The sequence below is a fragment of the Macrobrachium nipponense genome, chromosome 23, assembly GCF_015104395.2.
Source record: "Macrobrachium nipponense isolate FS-2020 chromosome 23, ASM1510439v2, whole genome shotgun sequence".
Taxonomy (NCBI): domain Eukaryota; kingdom Metazoa; phylum Arthropoda; class Malacostraca; order Decapoda; family Palaemonidae; genus Macrobrachium; species Macrobrachium nipponense.
The window spans coordinates 16,636,139-16,660,816 of NC_061090.1; the positions used below are offsets into that span (position 1 = coordinate 16,636,139).

The 24,678-nt window shown below is 37.9% G+C and overlaps 1 protein-coding gene across 1 annotated transcript; it reads right to left on the reverse strand.

Annotated features, from left to right (window-relative positions):
• Nucleotides 1-1,343: 1,343 nt before the first annotated feature.
• On the reverse strand, nt 1,344-24,313 carry LOC135197197 (BTB/POZ domain-containing protein 3-like). Its single transcript, XM_064224240.1, has 6 exons — nt 24,195-24,313; nt 19,709-19,858; nt 7,397-7,630; nt 4,245-4,340; nt 3,674-3,807; nt 1,344-3,333 (listed from the first exon to the last, which is right to left on the reverse strand). The coding sequence occupies exons 1-6, from the start codon at nt 24,195-24,197 to the stop codon at nt 2,784-2,786; spliced, it is 1,167 nt and encodes a 388-aa protein (XP_064080310.1). The 5' UTR covers nt 24,198-24,313; the 3' UTR covers nt 1,344-2,783.
• Between the last annotated feature and the right edge of the window lie 365 nt (nt 24,314-24,678).

Sequence of the window (24,678 nt, forward strand, 5' to 3'; positions counted from 1 at the left end):
GGCAGCCGGATGTCATGTGTAATTCCGTTTCCTTAAGTCCAAGCGTGTTCCTAATTTGCTAGTGTTATTTAGAACATGTTGAGAAAGCTTAGTTTAGATTTCACACCTTAGGCCAAATCCAAGTGCTGAGACCTACGAGGTCATTCAGCACAGCAAATGATGTTGAAACAATTGTTGGGAGTGCGTGAAGCCACAAGAAGTAACAGCATCTTCTCTTTTTAAACGTGCAATATTAAATATAAAAAAGAAACGTGCAATCACAAATATATGAAATTTCTCGGCAATATAACATTTCTTGATCCTTGTCTGTCTGCTATAATAGCTACCAATGATGAGATAAACAAACTGTAGTGGGAGTATATAATTTCTGCTGAAATACCTTGTTCATGTGGCTTTAACAAACCCACGATAGCTCTAAATAAAAATAGAATAAAGAAAATAAATAATAAAAAAAAAAACAGCTTATAAGGTTCGCTTCGGCTTGCCAGACCGTATGTTTCACCTAACCACCAACCAACACGCATCTGAAATGACGCCCGAGTAAGACAAATGAAAGGGGTTGCAAGTAATGACTATATAGTGCACAGGGTTTCTTATCCTTTTTTTTTTAAATATTATTATTAAAGATGCTACTCAAACCTTCCAACCGGTGGGATGAACTCAAGTAAACTGGGTAACTTGAGACGAACAATGACACTTTTTGACTTCGTTACCAAATCATGTTAAATATATTCATGGAGCACACTGTAACAAACTTTCATGTCGTCTGAGGAAACAAAAAGTCACCATAGATTCTTAGTTATTATTTGCGTGTTCATTTGAAAGGTGCGACATGAATATATATATATATATATATATATATATATATATATATATATATATATATATATATAATAAATTATATATATATATATATTATATATATATATATATATATATATATATATATATATATAGATATTAATCTTTGTTCTTATGAGGGAAAGGGAAGCGGGAAGGAACCTGTAGTGAATCGAAATAGTGAGCGGTAGTCAGGAAGTCCATCAGTGTTAGAGGGCGGAGAATTGACAACATCTGCAGATAATATTTATTTGAATTTTTGCTGGGATTACACGATAAAAACGACTATAGTAGATTCACATCAGCCGTGCACATGATGTCTAGGCCCATCCCTTACTACGCTCCTGATTGGCTGTTGGTAAGCCAATCGCAGGGCTGGAAACGCTCAGTCTCTCTCGAGAGGTCACATGGGTAGGATCTACATTCCACCGCTCCTGAGGGCTACATCTTTCAAAAGTATCCCTCAAGAGAAGTGGAACATACATCCTGCCTATGTGAACTCTCGAGAGAGACTGGGAGTTTCCAGCCCCGTGATTGGCTTATCAACAGACAATCAGGAGCACCGTAAGGGACTGGCCTAGACATCAAATGCTCAGGTGATGTGAATCTACTATAGTACCCTCTGAGTTCCTTCAACACCAATTTGCCTTATATTTATTTAATGGCATAATCACAGATAAAAATAAAAAATAACACAAACAACATTGTGTGATAACATTAACTGAATGATCTTTCTTATATCTCCTAAAATAAGGCATACATTTTATAATATTTTGTGCATTATAACTCAACTAAAAACTATAATTTGATTACGTATTATGCAAAATTTTAATGCATCATAAATGAACATTCAGACAAGTTCAAATTCATTAACTGGATTGGTATGCAGTAATTCTGTAAACAAAAATGCATTACGCCATAACTGTCTGGGAATACTGCTGCCATATATTACTCTGCGGCTTCCCTTGGTTCTTACCTACAACAACTTCTCAACTTCGGCGGTTCCTGTCTCGATTCTACTGTGTTGTCCACTCTCCCTAATAATTGCTTCCTATTGGGGCCATTGGGTTTTCCCACTAGGTTTCACCTTCCGACTCTGTACTTCCGTTTTTTTCCCCGTGTATTAATGAGCAGAAGACGAGATCCAATGATAGATGGATGTTTAGAGCAATTGGTCATTTTAACATTTTCTTTGCACGAAGTAATCTTCCATAAGCGTCGTTGCAAAGTCGTTTGCCAGTACCGTAATACGAAATTTCATTATCAGACACAAATATGATTTCAAACTTCCCTACTGATATAGATATCTAGTTCCACATTACAACATTTAACCTATTAACTAAAGGTTAGCTTCATCCACAGTCGGGGTTACATGTTTTTCATTAGCCGTATTGAAGCTGCTACTGACAGTCATTGAACTGTTCATTTCATTTGGTTTGAAAGGTGCCTTTCCTGACTTCACCTCTCCCTCACCAGTAGGCGGCACAATTTTCTCATTAATATTGATATAAAAACCTGCGGAACAAGTTTAATGACGTACCTTTAAAATAGATAGGATGGCCTTACTGAAAATTAGAATAAGTTACTAGAACACCAAAAAGCTAATGATAAACCTGCGTCACCTGACAGAACTCCACTTATGTTCAAATTTCCATATGTCAGTGTAACATTACTATTTCCTTGTCCATTGTTCGATGGTAACGACGAAGAAATTGAGTAAATATTTCTGGGAGACAATAGTAATGGTTTTTCCAAAGGGGCAGAAATACTGATAGTACGTCCAGTGTTGTTTGCTGTCAAACTATAATCTGGGCTTCCCCACTGAGGTCCCCGTCTCACTTGTCTCACGTGTGTCACTCTATCTACGCGAGTGGTAGTATGTCCAGTCTTGTTTGCTACTACAGCCATTTGTCTCAGTATCTCTCCGGAAGTGTTTTTTATTTCTAAATATACTTTATCAGGTGAAGGATCATCATCATATCATCATCATCATCATCATCATAATTATTGACAGTTTCCAGATTAGTGACTTCAATGCAGCCCACAAGAATATCCTTGCTAACTTTCAATCCGCTTAGAAGTGTGTGCCTAGGGTACCCATAACCCTTAGTTTGGAGTTGGACAATGGAAATTTCTTTCTCAAACAAGCTAAATTCAAACTTCCCTAGAGCCCATTTAGGATAAATAATGGTGGGTATTCTAAGAACAATGTTCCCCCTTCTGAGAGAGATTTGGTGAAGCTGACTGCAGACCCTCGTCTCTCTGCTGGGACTGCAAATGGCAGGCAGAGAGATATCAAGAACACGCTTGATGTTCATCATGATGGCAGTGCTCTCCTCTGGTGTCAGCACCCCTGACGGCATCACGTGTTCCACGAAGTCGTCCAGAGTCATTGTCAGGAACCGGATGTGAGGCAACAACATTTCAATCTCCTGACGAAGGCCTTTGGGGCACTTGGCGGATGTTGAGGAGTTTTCTGATTGTAATGTTCCCCTGGGAGATATATAATACCAATTGGAAGCTTATATGATAAACTATAGTTCAATTAAAAAATCAAGGTGCCTGAATATCGCCAACCCAATGACCAACAACTACGTAGTGCGAACATCAGAATTGAGAGTAGGTTTGTTTACTTTGTTTCTAATGTTTTCAGATTTTCTTCCTTTATATAAATACAATGCGTCTCTTGTGCTGTGCAAATGATTTTATCCCAGAAACTTCAAGGTTTGACATTGCCTACATCTAAGGATATCGCGGATTCAATACCGATACTGAAAATACAGGATACAAAAATGAACTAAGAAAGCATTAACGAATTAACATCTCAAATTACCATCGCAGGAGTCCTCTGAAAACAGCCACTTCTGATTTGACAGGCAGCTTCTGCTGCAGAAGATCCTCCATGCACTGCACTGAGAGTTGGCCAACGTCTGGTGAAGACAGGATCTCGTGCGACTCACTCACAACCTAAGACATGCACAGAGCACTAGAAGGTCTGCAAGTGTATTGGTTAAGTATTCACATATCCACCTGAGCCAAAGGGCAATGTTCCGTGCATGGAGTCATAAATGAATTTGCAATATCTTTCATTCTTATGCATGCAGTCACTAATGAATTTGCAATATCAGTCATAAATAAATTTGCAATATCTTTCATTCTTATGCATACCGTCATAAATGAATTTACGTTGTGTCACACAAGGCTTCAAAATAAGATTCCTAATTTTATCCATCAATGAATAACGGCTATTATGAATTATTTCTTTGCTTTGCAATAAAATTCATTTGTTAAAATGAACCTGAAATTATGATTTGCTCTCAAGCTATTTCCGGTACATACACCAAAAGAGAATATGGACACAGCACGTTAAAAAAAAGATGAAACTGTTCCATTAATTAACTTACTTTCCTACACTTCTGCTTCAGCTTCGAGTCATCATAGAAAAACGACATTTCATACACCAAGGCCAAGTTCTTCAGGTCTACATGTGACTGTAGGTACTATTGGGAGAAACAGAACTGCTTATTTTTATGGTATTTAAGGCTATAAAGCCAAGAACTGGCGGCCTTTCAGCCATTCAGTGCTTAAGACATTGGAAAGAGGACATTGGAGTAGTTGGACAACTAGTAAAAACCTCCAGAAAATTATAGAGACGAGATACAAGGATCTAAAGGTGGAGCTCAGATAAAGCCCACAACTGCAACGAAGAATTAAGAAACACTGGACAGCGATATTGAAGAAAAGAAGCTGCAATGGGAGTAAACTAAGGTGGGTGAAGCTGGAGTTGGTAAACAGACGCTGTGAACACCTTTTATTAATGCTTACAGTATACCATTTGCGATGCACTGACAGTACTACCCCCTTAAGGGGTGCTCAGGATTGATGAGATAATGAGGTAATGAACAATTTGTATATCTTACTTATCCTGTTGAAATGTGGATCATTCTTGTTGATAAAAACTGCAACAACATTAGGTATGTCATAAACCTAAACATGAAATCCATCTACAGATTCTTCACCCTTGATATAAACACAACTTTTCTGCCTCCCTAAATAACAAGGTTGATCTTTTCAATCAACTCTTCTATACCATCTATCCAGCACTTTATTTGGCTTCCTTTCCTCCCTCCTAACATCTCAGAATCATGCCCTCTTGTTGCCATGACATTGTCATCTTTGTTATCCACATAGTGTTGCATGTCTAAATTTTTCAGTCTTCATTCCACCTAATTCAAAATAATCTTTAAACCCCATTTTGTTTTCCATTTTTTTAGTAACATTAACGCCACCAACCAAACCTTTCAGTAAAATTTAAATGTAAAGTGATCTGAACACTGCCTTTAAATATTCCCATTATAGACTTCCTCAAATATTTGGTCAGTCTTTGCTATATTTCTTATTTAGTCTATTTTACTCTACAAGCTTACCATCACCTATTGCATTCCCAAACTACGTGTATAAATCAAATGATTTCATCTGCATAACACTATATATCTGCATCTTCCTGGTTGTCATTTACCTTCATAACCATGATCTTCCATACATTATCATAAACTTCCAAACACTTCGATCTTCTTACCTTACAGCTCCGCTCATACATTTTATTTCCTCTGGCTTCTTGCGTCTCTCAGTCCATTAAGACATTAAACAGCATGGAGATACAATGCATCTTCCATCTACTTATTCTAGCAGATACTTTGCTTCCAGTACAAAACTTGAAACCTCCTTATGTATCATATCTTCTTCACTATACATCTTTCACACTCCCTCTTTCACGGTTCTTCTTTAAGCTTTCTCAGTTTCAAGAATGCCATATACTTACAGCTTTTAGCTTTAGATTTAAACTTCTCGTATAACCGTTTCAAAACAGTCATCACACCAGTCTCCCTTATGTAAACCCCCTTTGTTTTCCCATTATCCACCTTATGGTACACATATACAAGTAAAATAAGTCATTTAAGTCCCTAAAGTTCTTAATTCTTCTCTGTTACCATTACCCTTGCGAAAAAGGATTGCTTAACCTCTAAAACATTTCTTCAAAAGCCTGTCCTTATTCATATATAATTTTCACAACAAGGTTAACCACTCACAGTTTCATCTTACCTGTAATGCCATCAGCTCCTGTTGTCTTTACATTTAACCTCGCAAGCATCATCCTCATGTACTACACACTTGGCTAAACACTCAAATTTATGCTAAACCCTTCCACTTTCACGTCACTCTGCCTCTTATCTATCCTGTCATTTAAAAATTTTTCAAAATACTCACTCCATCAACCTAAAACTGCATTCACTTCAGACAGTATTATTCCACAAGGAACATCCTTGGAGATCCATTTGGTCATAAACCTGAGGATTTACTGATTCCTAGAACAAATTTTTATTCTCCATAAAACTCTTCCACACACTTAACGTATTCTCATTACCTGTCTCTATTCATGTACTACATGTTCCTCACTTGTGCAACTTACAACTCAATTGGCCTCTTTTTTTTTTCTGTTATTAAGCTTTTCATATTTCGCCCTCTGATCAAGTGACTTTGCATACTGCAAGAGCCTGAAGACAATAAAAAGCAAGAGTACCTGGCGCTTTTGTGTATTAACTATACTATTCTTCAGTATATGTGCAAGATACATTACATAATGCCGCAGTGCAAGACGCCTTATGTAACCAATGGAGGAAACATCATTTTCTGGACGCGTTCAGTTCAATGGTATTGCACCAAGTTGCACAATATTATAGCGTGACATGTTATCCATTCAGCTATCAAGAGATAGAAAGATTTAAGTTGAATTCACCTGAACAATAGTTGTGCTGGTCAGGTTCAGTTTCTGCACTAGTTCAGTTTCTGCACTAAGAATCAAAATCAACTCATCCCTACTGTGATTATTCAGTACTAGTAAGGTTGTACCACGACTTATAATAGCCATGCCGTGCATTCACTAGATACTTTTCGATATATTCCAAAGCAACAGAACTCCTGAGTACTTTATTCACTTCGCCATGTGATCAACTTGCACCTAAAGGGAATCATACATGAGAAATGCATCTTTACTGGCCAGGGTTTACATCTATGCCCCTCTGGGTTGGATAAAACCGTATTACTGGCTTATCCATTCAGCTATCAAGGGAAATATAATTTGACCTCGACTCTACTTATAAATTCAGGTTCTGTGCGAAGCACTGTAGCCAGTCCAGCTATCTTCTTTGCTAAGATAGCATAGAGGAAGTTTTTAACACAAGGATAATATATGTGCTAAGTTTGTAAAACAGGGATAGTTTAAGAGTTTTACAGACAATTCATTTGACCTTTCCATAGTAAAAGTAAAGTGAATTCAGTGTTAAAGGAAATCAGGCTTAATGAATGAACCATGAGATTGTAAAACCTCCACTTAGTTGCTTCACACACTTATGAAGAGGACTCTACAGCATCACACCAAACATTCGCCCTTTCATGATTATCTTATACGCTTGCATGCTTGTATCTCATGGGTTTCACTACACTTCAGTTCATTTCAATACTCTGAATTTTTAACAGAATAAAAGAAAAACCATACCTTAGAGCAAACAGATTGAAGGGAACTCATCTGGTATTTACTTGCAAGCTTGTACACCATGACTGCCATCTCAACATCCGGCAGAGATGCATTCCCTTTGTAAATGTATCCCATAAGGAATGTAAACGCCTCTGGTGGATCTTCTGGAAGTGTGAGGTCTCCTTTTTCTGCCATGGGACCATAGAACATTGCTTCAAATACTGGTGAGCTCATGGCTAGTATGAGTCGATGTACCTTTATGAATGGCAAGAAGAAAGAAAATTAGAAAATGAGCAAGAATATAACAAGATGTTTCTTTGTGACACCAAGGTGAGTATTTGGACAGAAAAAATGAAAGTACCCATGCGTTTTGAGTGAGTTGAACATTATCAACTTGCAAAAACAAATAATTGGATTTGGTGTGACTGTAGAGTGCTTTCGATGAAAGGTATAAAAACTTTAAACGCACACATTTTTTAAGCAATTTGTATACTTTATAGGTAAAACAACCAAAGGTACATTTGAAGTATCCTACAGTATATGTATTGGAACTGCTGTAAACTGACTAGCAAAGAGGATATCCAGGTCAAGGTTGGAAGAGAGGTGGGTTACCCACACACTCTTCATGCACACCATCCAACATTTGGGGGTGGCTGAGGAACAATACAAAATACTTTAAATATTTATGATTCATCCCAACACGGTTACAAACTATAACTTTCATATATGGAGACTTAGTCTATAGGCGGATGAGTACCCACAATGAATGACAGTCATCCTGTTGCTCACAACCCAGGGATGCAGGATCAACACTACTCCCTGCACAACAGAGAAAAAATACTGCAGGATCAAAAGCTTGTCATAGTTGCCATATGGCAGAAACTCTGTAGGAGGAAACTTGGGAGAACCAGAACCAATGCTGAGGAAAAAGACCCAGGGGTCAGCAGCTTTTCTCAGTTAATAATAATTAAAGGGATCAGGATAAAATTTACCATGTCTCTCATTCCCCCTGTTATGGAAGAGGGATAGGTGTTTGTAGTGCGCTTAGCTCGAACTCATTCTGGTCCGGTTGCTCTCAGATAGGGAAAAGGAAAGGGAAATTATCATACTCCTTATGCATTCCCTAAACATGCTATGAAGCCAAGTACTTGAATGAGATACAGTGCCCAGTCTAGGACCTGATAATCACGTAGCAGCCACCACTGGTCCAAAGGAGAGGTCATTGACAGGCTTGTAGGCAGCATCCCGCAGGCAGAATGAGGTCAAAGTGACTTACTGCCCCCATGCTTCAACCCTCATTACCTGCTGAACAAACAGTTCGTTTTAAAGGTGAGAGAATGGCTCAAAACCCTGACACTGTGAGCTTTTGGACGATTGAATGGCTCAACTTCTCTAAGAGGAAGTCGTAAACCATAGTAATGCTCTCACAGAGCAATATTAAAGGCAAGTCAAACCTTCCATAGACGCAATGAAAGACATATCTGTAGCTTCCTCATCATCCAATAAGGAATGAACAAGGTTCGTTAGATGGAGATTACTCCTGCCTAGATGTGGAAGTATTAGGGGAGGGGAGGTGAGGTGGTGGTGGGGAGGGTAGGGTGGGAGAAGGTGGCAACAGTGAGGGAGAGGTAGAAAAGATTTGTAAGGATTAGGCATCACTTCTGGTGTAGATCCACGCTCTAGGGATAGAGAACCTTTCCTTTTCTTTCTTCTCCTCCTATCATAATGCTCCCAATGAAGGGGCAAATGAAGCTGCACTTTCGTCACAGGGAAGTGCATTTATGCATTCCCTACCTCCCACATGATATACATACTGAATGCCACTCTACTCCAATGGGAGACATGAACCTATTACATGATTTGTCATGCCATGAACTAACATAGGCCCTGTTTGTTCTCCATGAGAAAAAAAATAACCAGCCAAACACAAATACAACAATCACAACACACAAGGACACAAACCATGTCAAGACATACCTAAAACAGAGGTAGGATGAGGGTACTCATTCACACAGCAAACAGCAATGCAATTCTAACAAACATGAGCACCTTACAGCATGTCCAGCACACGTGCTAGAGGTTATTCCATATTTGAAAAGTGTAGAGTGTGTAACCACTTTGGAACAAAGTAAGTTTTAGCGTGACAGCAGAGTACATCTTGAAGTCGCACAAAAAAAAAAAAAAAAAAAAAGTAATGTATTTTCCAGTATGATACTGAGAGAAAAATAAATGAACAAACACACATGGGCACACAGCTCCAGCAAACGTATCTTCTGGGCTTTAAAACTGCTTAAATTCAAATTGTGGTTACAGGTTATATACAATGGTATGGCCTAGGATTAACCGACCTTACTATTATAAATTTTGCTAAACTAAGCACTGTAAAATAAGATGTCTGTAAAAACCCTATAGTACTGATTTTGATAAAAGATGTATCAATCTGATAAAGCAGAAAACATATAGAATGGCATAACTAAAGCTATGCAGCATTCTCATTCTTTGTCTGCTGCTGGCCTTGTCAACATTATTACCTTTGTAATAATTTCTCTGATTGAAAGTCAGTAGCATAATCAAATGTTTATTGTCTTTGGCCCATGTTGTGATCTTCACTTATTAAGATTATTGCAATTACATGATCAATTTTTGTCTTATAATTATACAAGCAATGTGCCTTATCGGCATGATGCTGATTGTGTTTGTCAGTTCCACTCCAAAGATAGAGATTAGATCTCAACAAGATGTTTGCTGGGTGGTGTGTGGCTAAGATCACACTAAATGCCACAGAATAAAACCACTATATGACAGTATGACCTACATCTCTCAAATCAAGGTTAAAACTACTGAATGTTTTAAAATACTTTGTTTGTAAATGTGAATGGTTAAATTTTAGTCTACGACTCTCTTGTTTAGTAATGGAAAAAGTTCTTTTCTTAATGATTAAGGTTAAGTTAGGATAGGAATATAATACCCAGAGAGTGAAGGAGACGTCAGTTCTTCAAAACAGGAACTTATTAATTAAAACATACACGGGAGCAATACCAAAGCTCGAGTCACAGAGACACCAAGGTTACGAGGGAACAACGCAATAAGGATTATTATCTGTTATTCCCCCGCCGTCCTTTTTTGTTTTACTTCGTTAAACAAACAGATCTATATAGAAATTACTGATTATAATAAAATGGATAAAATATTTAATAAATATAAAATTGTTATCAAGCATAAAAAAACTAAACGTACATTGTAATATGAATACAAACAATAGCATTTCATAATAAAAGAACTATAACAGTCTACATCACGTACAACATTCCTTTGCATAAATATCTAAGAATTGCAAAAGAAATTACACATATTTAAAACCTGTTTCCCTTCTCTTTAATTTTAACATTTTCTAGCCTGAACTCATCGTTTTTAAAATGAACAAGATTGTCTTCATTCAAGCCATTCTAAGTCTTCCCTAACTAAGACATCCACCATGTCATCACTCTCTTATTTTCCTTTGTAATATGTCTGCTATCATGTCTTTAGTATTCAGCCAACTATTATGATTATCTACTTCTTTATGAATTAGTTTTCTTCCTTCAAGTCTGCCACTGCGTTTCTTAACATTTTCTTTCTACCTGTTTTGATGAGGCTATACTTTCCAGCGTTGGTCTGCTGTCCGTGAACAGTTTTACTGGGATTTTCTCCTCCTTTTTTCCAAAACCTAAGTTGTTCAACACTTTTTTGCTAAATAACACTGTCATCTACTAATTTAGTTAAGTTCCTCGTTTGTTCGGCGTCTTTGGTCAGAATGGCAAACTTGTTTGATGGTTTTTGTTTTCCAATATATAGGAGCTACTATATCTGTTTCTTGTTTCCCATTAAAATCAAGTTACCCCCAATTGACTTTGAGTCACATCTGTAACTCGCATCACCGAGGCCATAAATTTTAGGTCTTCTTTCTTCCCTATTTTACCGAACTTTATTTTGCTTTCTCTTGATTTAATTTTCTTCACTATCTTGTTTACTCTCTTTAGATCACGATCGTAGCATCTTTATTTTTCATAGACATGTTCAATCCAACAATAGCCAAGTCGGGTCGGACATTTTCCGCCAACCACTGGATTTTTCCTGCATACTTCCTGAAAACTTTATATTCGGTTTTTGTTAGAGGTTCGTCATTTCCAATTTTCCTTATTTCTTTGATTATTTCCTCAATAGATTGGGCATAATCCTCCATGCTTACTTCTATTCCTTCTCTTGTTTTAACTATATCAATCCCTGTAAATCTGAATTCGGATGACTCCACCTTAGAAACCACCTTGAAATCGTGAAATTTTTTCATTAAAAGATCCTTGATCATATCCATTAAATTCTCTCTTTCCTGAAATCGAAAAATCATCAACATGACATAAAATCATACCAAGTAATGAGCTGCCGTCATGGAGGTAGTAGAAGGCGTTATCTCCATGCAGTGTTTTCATTCCTCTTCCTTTAAAAATCTTGTCTACTTTAAGCCAAAATTTTCTACCTGCGTCTTCAAGCCCATAGATTGGCTTTTTCAGTTTCCAAATGGTTCCTTCCTGTTTTACATCTTTGGGTGGTTCAACAAACACATCACGCTCCAGCTTTTCGGCCTGTAAGAAAGCTGCTGAAATGTCGACGCTCTCCAGTTCAAATCCTTCATTAGCCGATACTGCGATGAAAGTCTTGAAAGACTCTCTCAAGGGGGTTGGGGAATCTGATTTTGGTTTCTCCGTTTCCTGGAATCCTCTAGCAACTAACTTTGCTTTTATCTTGGCCTTCTGCCCATCTTGTCTCTCTTTTTCAGTTATGACCCACCTTGAACCAATTTTCTCCTGTCCCGTATCTTTTACTTTTTCAATTGCTTCATAATACTCAAAATTTTCAAGTTCTTTTCTTTAGCGTTTATAATTCAGGCTCATGATGACGGCTCTTTGGAACTTCTACTACATATGTGGTTGTATTTCCTCTACCAAGCACTCGTCATTTGACATTTTCACCCAGTAAGTACCAATGTTATCTAGTTCGACATTTTCCTTAGTATCTCTTACTTCAGTTTCTTCTTCGTTTTCATAATCAGATATTTCCAGTCCCTTATTTCATTTTCGAAGTCAACTTCAATAGTTTTACCTCCCTCTAGTTTTATGAGGCACACGAATTTGCGCTTTGAGTTAGGCTTGTTCACTTCAGTCACCTTTCCTTTGTGTTCCTCGCCATTCTTGAAGGTCATAATTATAATTTACTTTTCTTCGGTCTTTTTTCAGATGGAAGATGATCTTTCACGATCATTTTGTCATAATTCTTTCTGCAAATCAGGCTTACTAACAAACTGTCGCTTCTTCTCTCTTTTCTAAGTTAATTGCCTCACTCTCGGACTGGTCAGTAAGAGCTGCCTCATCCTTCGACTCAATCTCATCTTCTTTTTCTCATGAGCTGAAGTCCTTAACGTTCCGTAAGGTTGTAAGTGACAAGAAGCTACTTTTTTCATATCTCCATTTGCTAAAATCCATACACTTCTCCCTTCCATCTTTTCCACCGTAGCGGGACCAACCATTGTTTTCCACCTTTGTGCTGGTAAAATACTTTCCCCCAGGTGTATATAGATAATCATTAAAAGACGCATTTCTTGAGTTTAAGGCAATTTTCAACTTTTCACCATACTCAATTTCTCTATACTTCTTATTCACTTTCTTTTGATTTTCAATATGTCTTCTGACTCCTTCTGACTCCGAGATTAAAGATTCGGTGGCTACATTTCCACTTGTAATACCAGGAACTACTACAGCTCTCCCAGTGAGTAACTGTAATGGGGCATATCCTTTCACTGTTATGTTAGTATTATGACACCAGGCCGCTTTTGAAACTGCTTCGTCTAATGTAATTCTATCATTCTCTTCCATCACTTTCTTCACAGTTTAGATCTGCGCTGTAATGATTTCGTTCGTTTCAAACTTACTCCAAGGGGAATATGTTGGGCCAAACCTGATCGTAATTCCCATTGCAGAAAGCCAAACTTTCCATTTCCTTATTTTGAAATTCTGATCCATTGTCTGCCCAAAATCCCTCAGTAGGATATCCGTATTTCTCGCACCAGTTCTGCGTGATGGCATGCAAAACAGTGACTGCTGCTTTGTTCTTTAGCACAACTCCACTTATTAATTTTGTGAAGGCGTCTACCATCCACAGAATGTTATCCTCCTTCACTTGCTTCAGTCACTGTTGGGATGGCAACTTTTGGTATACCTAATGATTTTTTATACATTTTGGCAGGGTATACATTCATTAACAACTTTCTTAATAATCTTTTTGGTTCGGTTGGTTACTACTCCTGCCAATGTGAATAAATGGAAGAGTGAGTTTCTCCTTTATGGCCAGATACCAGATGTACTCTTTTTACTCTTTTATACTCTGATATCTCTTTTTATTGCTTTCCAGTTTCTTGACAACATTACAATCTCTTCTTCGCTACATTCTTTATTGGTTCCAAGACAACGGCAAGATGTTACCTTTAGTGGTTATCAAATCTATTTTCTAGGTTTGGAACCAGGCTTCTGATAACTAGTTTTTCGCCTTTCCTCTCTCGTAGTCCTGAGAGGCACTCCATTTCTGGAGTTGTTCTTTAGAACACAAAAAAGGGATATTAGCTTCAATAGCATAAATTTGCACTCGTAGTCTACTGAACTCTGTTCCATTTTTCTTTCCATTTTAATTATCAGTGGAACTTCAAACATTTTGTGGCATTCATAAACTTTGCTTGGTCCAAATTTGAACTTTTTCTTTTCTATTCTTTTAACATTAACTTGCCCTTTTCCAAACTGATTTTTCTTCAAGATATTCTTCTATCCATTTAATTCCTGCCACATTTTTGGGTGCACCATTGTCAATAATCATCTCAGTTTCATTGATTTCATCCGTGAAGTAAATTTCAGGCATTTCTACTTCTCCTCTCTCATCTTCACTCACAAATCTGATGTTACTTAATCTATTCAGACAGCATTCATTTCTACACCTTTTTCTCTCTCGATTCTGATCTGAGCCTCCTGCCGCCTTCCATCGGACGATCTTGCCGATTCCTTTCAAGCTCTAAACGATCTTCACTTCCCTCCTTTCGAAGGTTCTCTTGCGTTTAAAGGAGTCTATTCTGTTTCGGTTTCTATCGCCTGATCGAGAGTAATATCTTCTACTCTGATATCTGCTTCCTGAAACTCTCATGTTTTGGCTTCTATCTCTCGAACGAGAGTATGGTCTCCTATTTCTTTGCTCATTTGATCTAGATGTAGATCTTTGTCTATTTGTATAAAATACGTCCAATTCCTTTTCGGTCTTTGGTTTTTCTATCTTTAGTTCCTTGAACTCCTTTTTACATATTTCTATTGTCACTTTATCTTCTACATTTTTTTAGTTGTTTCATAATTGAAATTTTTTCTGTTGTTTCTAATTAGACTTATCTAAAAACAAAACTGTAGCCCATAACTTCCATTGTGATCCAAGTTTGCTCTATCCATTTTCACTAAAAGATTCTCGAACCTATTCAGATACTCTTCACCTGTTTCTTTATCTTTCTGTTCAAATTTTTGTATTTCAGAAACCAATTCAGACATTTTTTCCAAGATTGGTTTTTTCAAATTTACCTTTTAGCAAGTTTACCACGTCTTCAATGATAGTTACACTGTTAGCGTTTACTTTTTCTATAACTTCTCTTGACACAAATTCTGATAATCCTCCAATCTCTTTGTTTGTCTTTAACGCTATCCACCAATTCGAAAAATTTTTGAATTGGAGGAATGGTTGTCTGTGAATCCCATAGCCTTAGTTGATGGCAATAACTTTCAAAATCCTGGCCATTAGTCCAGATTGGGGCTTTCCGATTTTTAACTAAATTAACATGGTTATTTCCACTTCCAACTTGGTTTATCTCAAAATTAGTTTCAATGATTTTCAATAATTTGTCTAGTCTTTCATCCATATCACTCTTTTCATACATTATCCTGTTTGTTTCTTTACCGAAATCCCACTTTTTGTGAAAGTTTTTCTGATGCGAAATATTGGTTGCTCTGTTTTTAAAATAGTTATTGCACTGTCCACAAATTCTAGCCTCATACCTTTGATCTAACTGGTTTTTCGCTGCCTCAAAAAGTTAATTTGTTTCTAGCCACTCGTTTACCTGTTCCACTTCACCTAAATTTAACTCATTATTTTCACACTTGCTCTCATCTCCATTTTCTTTACGGGCCTTTACACTTATGGCAAAATTTGAAAATAAAATTTCCAGCATTGTCTATGGTTCCAAAGTTAGCCAGTCGGGTCAACTGGTTCATAAGCTCACTTTCATCTTCAATGTATCCTGGTAAGGAAACTGCAGAGTATTCTGAAGACGCATCTTTCCTCGTTAGGGAAAAAAAATATGTATCAACAATTTCCGATATAACTGCGTTTCACTTTATTGTAGATAATAACATCAGGGTTCAAGGTTTCTTCCAGAAGATCCCCAAGCACTCACAAACACTCATAACAGCAAAAGGATTAAGCTACTGTGAAGACTCGTAATTACCACTCTTCGACTCACATAACTTCAGGCTCAGGTCGTCTGCCTCACATGTATCACAGTTCAGCAACATCACAACAAATTTTTTTTTTTTCATCTATTCATGATATCTGCTCCCGAAGCACTCTGGTCGACAGAAACCAATACGCCCTTTCCAGTTCATAAGCCGAAATCCATTGTTTCCTTTCTCCCAGACGGTTTCACATTTGCGGTATCTTACACACAGAACTTCCGGATTACTCCCCCTCCCCGATGTTCGGGAACTTTTAGCTGCTCATCATTTTCCTTTATCTTTCGTAGTAAAATTCAATCTTCAAGACGATCGCCGCAGTCCCTCAAACCACGCTCTGCTACCATATAATACCCAGAGAGGTGAAGGAGACGTCAGTTCTTCAAACAGGAACTTTATTAATTAAAACATACACGGGAGCAATACCAAAGCTCGAGTCACAGAGACACCAAGGTTACGAGGGAACAAGCAATAAGGATTGTTATCTCTCAAGACACCAAGGTTACGAGGGAACAAGCAATAAGGATTGTTATCTGTTACAGTGTTCAATGATTAGAGGCTTACATTTAAGGTTTGGATTCTATACAAACAATGAATACTAGATAAATGTTCTGAAGTGAATGGAAATAATAAGTTATGTGATTCATACTACCGAGTAGTGAATGACCTCCTCCAACAGAAAAGTACCAAAAAACGCTTAAATTATGTGCTAGTGGAAATTTCTGCTCTTCAAAGTGACTGGAGGGAGGGAAACTATAACCATGAGGCCCTCAACAAGTAAGAGCAAACCTTAACTTCTTTAAAATGAGCATAATAAGGCCAGAGTGAGGAATGGCTCAAGAATCACTGACACCCGATACAAAGTTGTATGTACAATGAGTGACCAAGTTGCCCGGCCAACCAGTGGCGTTCCTGAGGGGGGGGGGGCCTGTTTGAAATCAGCCCCCCCCCCTCCCCCCATTGCTGCTATGACAGGACAAGCTAAATACTGTGGGCCCCAAAATAGTCAAGGGCCCCATTTGTATTTGGACCCGAAAGTTTGGGGCCCTCTAAAGGACCACAATATTCATTTTTGTGAACAAAAATGTAACAAAAATGTTATGTAACAGAAATAGGGCTCTCCAGGGGACCCCTTCCAATCATAGACCTTCTCATACGGGTTCGGAAGAGGGTGGGTAACGTTGATTGGGGTAAGGGCAGGGCCAATCTAAGGCAATTGATTACTGCTTATAGGGGTTCTAATTATCCTCTACGGGCCCCAATAGTGGCCCCTTTTGCCCAGATAATGCACATTCAACTGATTCAATGAATCTGGCCTCCTGCTCAACCCAAGTCATTGAAGGGTGTTTGGGCAAGAGGTGTCAGTGTCATGTGTGGGAGAGGGAGAGAATTATGAATTATATATAGCTAAGTCTGCCTTAAAAGTACGTAGACAGTATAGAAGAAAATGGGCCAGGAAGTTGTACCCGAAGTGGACACGTCCACTCCAGTCGTCACAACAACCATTGAGGCATAGAGCTGTGCTCGTGTATTTTCACTTTTAAAGGTAACTAAATTCAGTTATTTGTTTTAATAGTAGTCAAGCTTTATTAAATAATATACCAATCAAATTCAATGGTCGTGCACATAAGCGATGAATTCAAGAATTCATTGTGTTTAACTGGATTAAGTGGATTCCATTATTCAATGTACACCTAATTTTATAAATTAAATTTCTGAAGTTTGCATTTACAAGTGCCTTTAAAATTATCCTACAATTGCTCACATTCTAAACATTTTCCCAAACTCCCCCCAGCTGCTTTGGCTTGCTTCGCTCGCCGACCATACCATAAGAGGAGCCCCAAATGGGACTGTAACCAACCCCCCCCTCCTTCAAAATGTCTAGGAATGCCCCTGATGCCAACCCTCTTTTTTATTGTAATTTAGATTGTGATCTTATTGTTGCACAACCAGAGAAGTCATCTAGTGCTCACGGGTGTTTTACTGACAACCACCATTTGACCAAGTCACTTGGCGGCAGTTTCATTTTGTCAAATCAGACCATTTCCAATGCCTATAAGGATATAACTTTGATACATCAATGCAAACCTTCAGCACCAAATATCAACGTTCACTATCATTTGTATATAGATAGATAGATAGATATGTTAACATAGATAGACAGATATGGATGTAAGTACCATAATAATTACACAATGAAAATTTTAACATAAAACACCAAGATTTGCTGAAGTGAATGTGCATGGGTGTGGAACAGAAGAAATGTTTGAGAGCGAATTTACGGAGAGATGGTTGGACATTTTGGTATTTTGCAAGACGAAAGTGTTAAACTCATTGTGTGAAGGAACGGGAAAGGCCAAAGACTGACCATGTACTGGGGTAGCTGACATAAGTAGATCTGAGAATGGTTAACACTTGCAGTGTTATGAAAACTGGGGTTGATGGAATGGAAAAAAAATACAGGGAGAATGCTTTTAGGTGAGCCTGAATCTGTCTGACTCGGTTTGGAAAACATGAAAAGGTGGTTGAGCTTTGTCGTTTTATTGCAAAAGTTGAAAAGGAACATGCTTTTAGCATGTGGAATGAGTCACACTTCTATAATAATCTCTGGTCACTTATCATACCACCGATTACCGTTAGAAAAATCTATTGAACCAAACAAAAACTTCTTTCAGTTTTCTTCTGAAGATTTAAAAAGAAACCCACAAAATTACTGATGTGGGGGGGGGGGGGGGGGGGGGGTATACATAATCAATTGCAGCAATTCTGGAGACAAATATGTGGGGGAATCAGGTACGGGAATAAGGACTAGAATCCAAGCACACAGAAGGGCTGTACAGCTTAACTCTCAGGGGAGTGCTATAGCTAGGCATTGTTGGGAAAATGACCATAGGATAGATTTTAAAAACAGTAGGCATATATGCAAAAGCAATAAAATCAGTCATAGGAGGGTAGCAGAAGGAGCACTCATCAGGAGATTAAAGTAATAAGAGGAAACAGGTTTTAACTCAGAAGATGCCACAAGTCGAGCTTAGATATTAATAGAAGCTAAGATTGACCCATCTGACCTGCAAATTAGGTTTTCTGCCCAATGGACTGTTGGTGACCACTCACTTACCACAAGGGTTAATCCCATTGACCATCAGCTTAGGATATCAGGGCGACAAAAGGAGATTAGCAACTCTCAAGGAAACCAGAACACCCATAATATATTTAAATGATGGCTCAACAAGAAGAAGTTTCAGAAGACTGCTGGGCCTTGACTCAGGCTGACAACCTACAATTCTCTTAAAAAGGGGCCACAGATAGGGCCTGAAAGTACTCGAGTCTTGAGTAAAATAAAATGTAAGCATTTATAAGTAAACACGTTATACACAGTATTTTGTGGGTTTCTTTTTCAATCTAAAAAAACTATGGTTTGTGTATTATTACACATGAATATTCAGGTAGCACCGATAATACTCACTGTCAGCTGATAGGAACATATTTTATCAATGTTTCTCGTAGCATAAACAAGTTACCTGATCTGGATTCAACTCTCTCTCTCTTCGGCTGGAAACCCTTGTGGAAAACTGGACAGGTCAAACTATATCCCAAACGGAAAACAGCATGTTACACAAACACACACACACACACACACACACACACACACACACACACACATATATATATATATATATATATATATATATATATATATATATATATATATATATATTTCATCCATGCATATAGTACAAGTTCATGTGTATAACACCTTTATTGCACATACCTTCAGCGATCGCTCGTCATTGGGAAAGGTGATGGTGAGATCGGATAATTCGGCATTGTCATACATAGACGATAGTCGCTCTAACGGATGACTCAAACCCTCCTGCCAGGGGGCGGGGGTCTCCTTCGGGGTAACAGACATTGAGCTTTCCTGTGGAAAGTGTAGCAACTGAAATTAATTACAGCTAAGCCATGGACCTCATTATTAAGGTTTTACATTAAGGATAGACAAGGTTATAATGGGTTAAGGGGGCATTGCGCTTATATAGAAATAATGCTTCGATTTTTATGAAATTTTGTTCATATATATATATATATATATATATATATATATATATATATATATATATATATATATATATATATATATATATATATATATATATATATATATATATAAATGGTGATGTTCCAGAAAAAAATTTCAGTGATCGGATGATTATTTTGGATTGTATTGAAATACTTTACAAAATAAAAATGAAAAATGTAACTCCTCGTTCTTTAGAGCTATTGCAATGCGGCTTTATACATAGAAAGTATTTCATTGTAGGAAAAACCCTTTGGGAACAGTTCTCCATTTTTTTCTCTTTATTGTGGGGGGGATGGGGGGTGAGGGGGATTTTCCCAAAAATTTTGTAAATTTGGTTATCACGGGTTTCTCATCAACCTAAGGAAACATCTCGCCCCAACAAAGTACTAGGCTTTCTTTCCACTTTCCAAAGGTATATTTAACTTTGAAATTGGCCTAAAAATAGATAAGTAGTAAACATTTCAGGTGCAAAAGAGTGAAAAATTAGAAAAACGGCCGTAAAGGTCTAGATTTTTTTTTGGGGGGGGCACTCGTGGGAAAAAAACTATCTTTGAGCAAATACATGTTACAATAAAGGTTAATATTCACTAGTGCTTAGTTCAAACTGCCTTTCCTTCTTTCTAATAGTTCTTAAGTGTTTTTTGCTTGGTTTCTGGCTCCTTCTGGCTCCAAGTAGCCCACCCCCCAAAAAGGGCGAATTGTCATTTTTTTCTCTACCTAATTCATTAATTATTTTGATTTTTATATCACTTACTCTCGTACGTCTGGGAGCACCAAAGGCTTATCCTTTGTTAAGTGCATGGTCTGAGAGGATGCAGGCTTATTCGGACCTTGGCTGATTCGGATCAGATTCGGACCATTTGCTAGGACCATTTACTAGGCTGATTCGGATCAGATTCGGACCATTTACTAGGCTGATTTCGGATCCGATTCGGACCATTTAACAGGCTGATTCTGGATCCAGATTTTCTGAACCATTTACTAGGCTGATTCGGATCAGATTCGTACCCTTGTACTAGGTCTGATTCCGATTTTTCAGTTCGGACCATTTACTAGGCTGATTCGGATCAGATTCGGACCATTTACTAGGCTGATTCGGATCAGATTCGGACCATTTACTAGGCTGATTCGGATCAGATTCGGACCATTTACTAGGCTGATTCAGATCAGATTCGGACCATTTACTAGGCTGATTCGATCAAATCGACGCATTTACTAGCTGATTCGGATCAGAATCGACCATTACTAGGATGATTCGGACCATTTACTAGGCTGATTCGGATCAGATTCGGACCATTTACTAGGCTGATTCGGATCAGATTCGGACCATTTACTAGGCTGATTCGGATCAGATTCGGACCATTTACTAGGCTGATTCGGACCTTTGTTTTGGGTGATTTGGACCCATACTAATAATTTTATATTATAGCAATATTAGGGAAACCTTTGATGACCTTTCAGGCAAGGTTGGTGCCATTGGGCCAGTTAGAGAGTTTATGGATTATGTTGACCAAACGTGGTTGCAGAGTCAGGTGTGGAAAATGGAGAACTGGTCAGTGTTTGGGCGCAGTATTAGGTCACACAACCATGTGGAGGGGTTGGATCATAAGCTGAACAAAGAAGCCAAAAAAGTAACCTCGCAACTTATATACCTTTAATATACTTAGAGGCAAAGGAAATACTGTATCAGGTGAATTAAGCTTGTTAAAGAGGGCAAATGAAAGAGACATCAAAGAAAGCAGGTCAAGGAACTAAAAGGGCGCCATGAAACTGTGGGAGGTCTATAATGAAAGGAAAATAACAACTGGTCAGCTCCTGAAGAAATGTGCACATCTATACTATGCGCCAGTGTAAATAAAGGGGCTATTTCGGGTGAATTTGGGCTTTATTTTTACATGAACTATTTTAAAAATTAGAGCAATATGTAACTGTACGAAATAAATGGTCCTAGAAACGTGAGAGGAGTGGATTTCCATTTCTTCCCCAGTATATTTTCATAATAGACTTTGGAATGATTATGGATTGCAAACATGGAAACAATATTATAAAACCATGTCTCATATGTTACATATGTAAATATTTATCAGCAGTGGCGGCTCGTCAGCAGGCACTGTGGAACTGCAGCACCCCCTATAGATTTCATAATATATATGAACAAAACTGTGAATATATACAAGAATATGAGATATTTAAGTTGAACAAAACTATGAATATATAAAAGAATATGAGATATTAAGTTAGATTATCAATAATCCTTTAAAAATGATTACCATTCTCTTTTGTATACAAAAGAAAATTGAAACATATGTGGAACCGCTGGGGCTCAGCAGTTAACTTTGATAGTAAGGTGATAATGTAGCCAGCTCACTCGTAGGGGTGATGAGAGCACTGTCCTCTCGAGCAGTGTTAGCCTAGCTGATGGAGGGTGGAGTGATTTGAAATTCGTCAATAGCTTAATCAATATGTAGTATTAGTGATAGAGATCAAATTAGTGACGATACTAATGATATGTAATGTAATGCAGAATAATCAACTCAGTGGTGAGTTGCAATAAATGGGAAAAAATAACCACAATAATGTCAATGATACTAAAATTCAAAATGGCTTTCGGCAGCGATTCTGCTCAGTGCTGCCTCGGAGAGAGAGAGAGAGAGAGAGAGAGAGAGAGAGAGAGAGAGAGAGAGAGAGAGAGAGAGAGAGAGAGAGAGAGAGAATGCATGAGTCTGTGTTTTTTAGGTGAGTGTTCTTTAGTGCTTTTGTTTTATATAGACCTATGTTATTTTATTTTACTGTCATACTCAGTTTTGTAAGATCTTAATGTTTATTTTTTCGAGTTTTTATTCTTTTTAATGGTTTAATGATTATTTTGCTACGCTTAGTTTACATAAACTTAATATTTTTATGTAACCTCATATTCTCAATTTTCCGTCAGTCCGTCCGCCAGTCTCTCCGCTGTCGAAAGTTACTGCTTTGAATTTTAGTATTTTAATACTTTTCCAGTTTTGTTAACAGTTTCAAATTTGATTAGGGTAATCATCCATTAGTAAACAGTCACAGCCCAAGAAAAAACAGAACTTGAAGAAATTAAGCTTTCGTCATTGTTTATAGTGCCACATATGTGTACTATATAATGTGTGTTTATGCAGTTAATATCAAGGAATGGAACAAAACTTTATGTAACAGCACCCCCTATGAATGATAGCAAGGAGCCGCCACTGCATATTGGGTCCGAATCGGCCAATTATATGAAGGTCCGAATAAGCCTGGATAAAGGTCCGAATCAGCCAAGGTCCGAATAAGCCTGGATAAAGGTCCGAATCAGCCAAGGTCCGAATAAGCCTGGATAAAGGTCCGAATCAGCCAAGGTCCGAATAAGCCCGTTCCCGTCTGAGAAAGGGAGAAGTCAGACAGCGGGGGAAAATAAAAAATGCTCAGAGTAACAAGCAGCGCTCCTTCCCCTTTGAAAGATTGGGACTGACTTCTGACTCCCATACAGTCACTCACCAGTCACCACAATCACTGACCTGTCGTGTCTCTCGTGTGACGGTGTCAGTCGGAAGTCGACTCACTCAGACGGTCAGCGTGACAGTCAGACCGTCGCGTCGTCACCATTCACTCACCAAGGAATAAGCCATTGTTGCTGCCAGACGTACGAGAGCGTAATATAACAATAAAACAATTAATAAATTAGGCTAATATAGGAAATGACAATAGTCATTAGGAGCCAAACGTCAGCCCTACCTCACTGTGTGTGGGGGAAGGGGCCAAATACCAAATTTCAATATTTCGAGAAAATGCTTTGTTCACGTGATGACGAAGGTGTTGCTCATGCCTTCCGTCATTTAACCACTTTATCTTTAAATTTCAAAAATATTCATCAAAAATCAAAGGGGAAGCCCCCCCCCCAAAAAAAAATAAACAAGCATTTACAATGGAAAATTATATGGAAATTCACTAGAACCACAATAATTTGAGGCAAACCGAACTTGGAAATTTTAAGATGGCTGGTGTTGCCTAACAGCATTCAAATAGGTTTCGTTACGTTGGTCTAAAGGTTTCATTTTTTTTCTTTTGGCTGAACATGTCGAAAACGAGAACAATACTGTGTATAAAAGTGTATGCTAGATGAATTAATGGTGAGAAATTTACCGAAATACTACCTATAAGAAAAATTTACCATCTTTGGTTGGTGTTTTAATGCTGAAGAGCTCCGCAGAACGGCACGCCTAGTTCTCAGGGGATTGGAGTAAAACAAAAACAAAAGACTAAATTTCTCGCATTATGTCAATGAATTTGTCAACTTATCTCCTCAACGCCAAACCCACAACCCCCTTTTCTGTATTGATAGGTCTAAAAGTTTAATTAATAAACAGTATCTGTGTAAATATTTCATTAATAAATTATATCTCTCGAGCAATCTTCCTTGTATTAGCTTTACCCTACCAACAAGTTTAGCTGTCTCTACCCAATTGGAACACCATGATTCACGAACGAACGAACGAACAAGTTTCACCATTGATGAGAAACACCCACCGCTCCACTGCCGATTTATTATCTCTTCAAAAGAATTCTGTGTATCTGTATAATGCAATTAGGATAAACAACCGCGTGGACTGGCCAACTCACCGACTACCATGGCTAGGCCACCTTCCGAAAAAGTA

What these genes read in the sequence shown, in the direction of transcription:
- LOC135197197 (XM_064224240.1), bottom strand. An exon ending in ATGACGAGCGATCGCTGAAG is followed by an intron (nt 7,631 to 19,708) that starts GTATGTGCAATA and finishes CCATTCATAAAG; the next exon opens with GTACATCGACTCATACTAGC. An exon ending in TGAAGCAGAAGTGTAGGAAA is followed by an intron (nt 3,808 to 4,244) that starts GTAAGTTAATTA and finishes TGCATGTCTTAG; the next exon opens with GTTGTGAGTGAGTCGCACGA.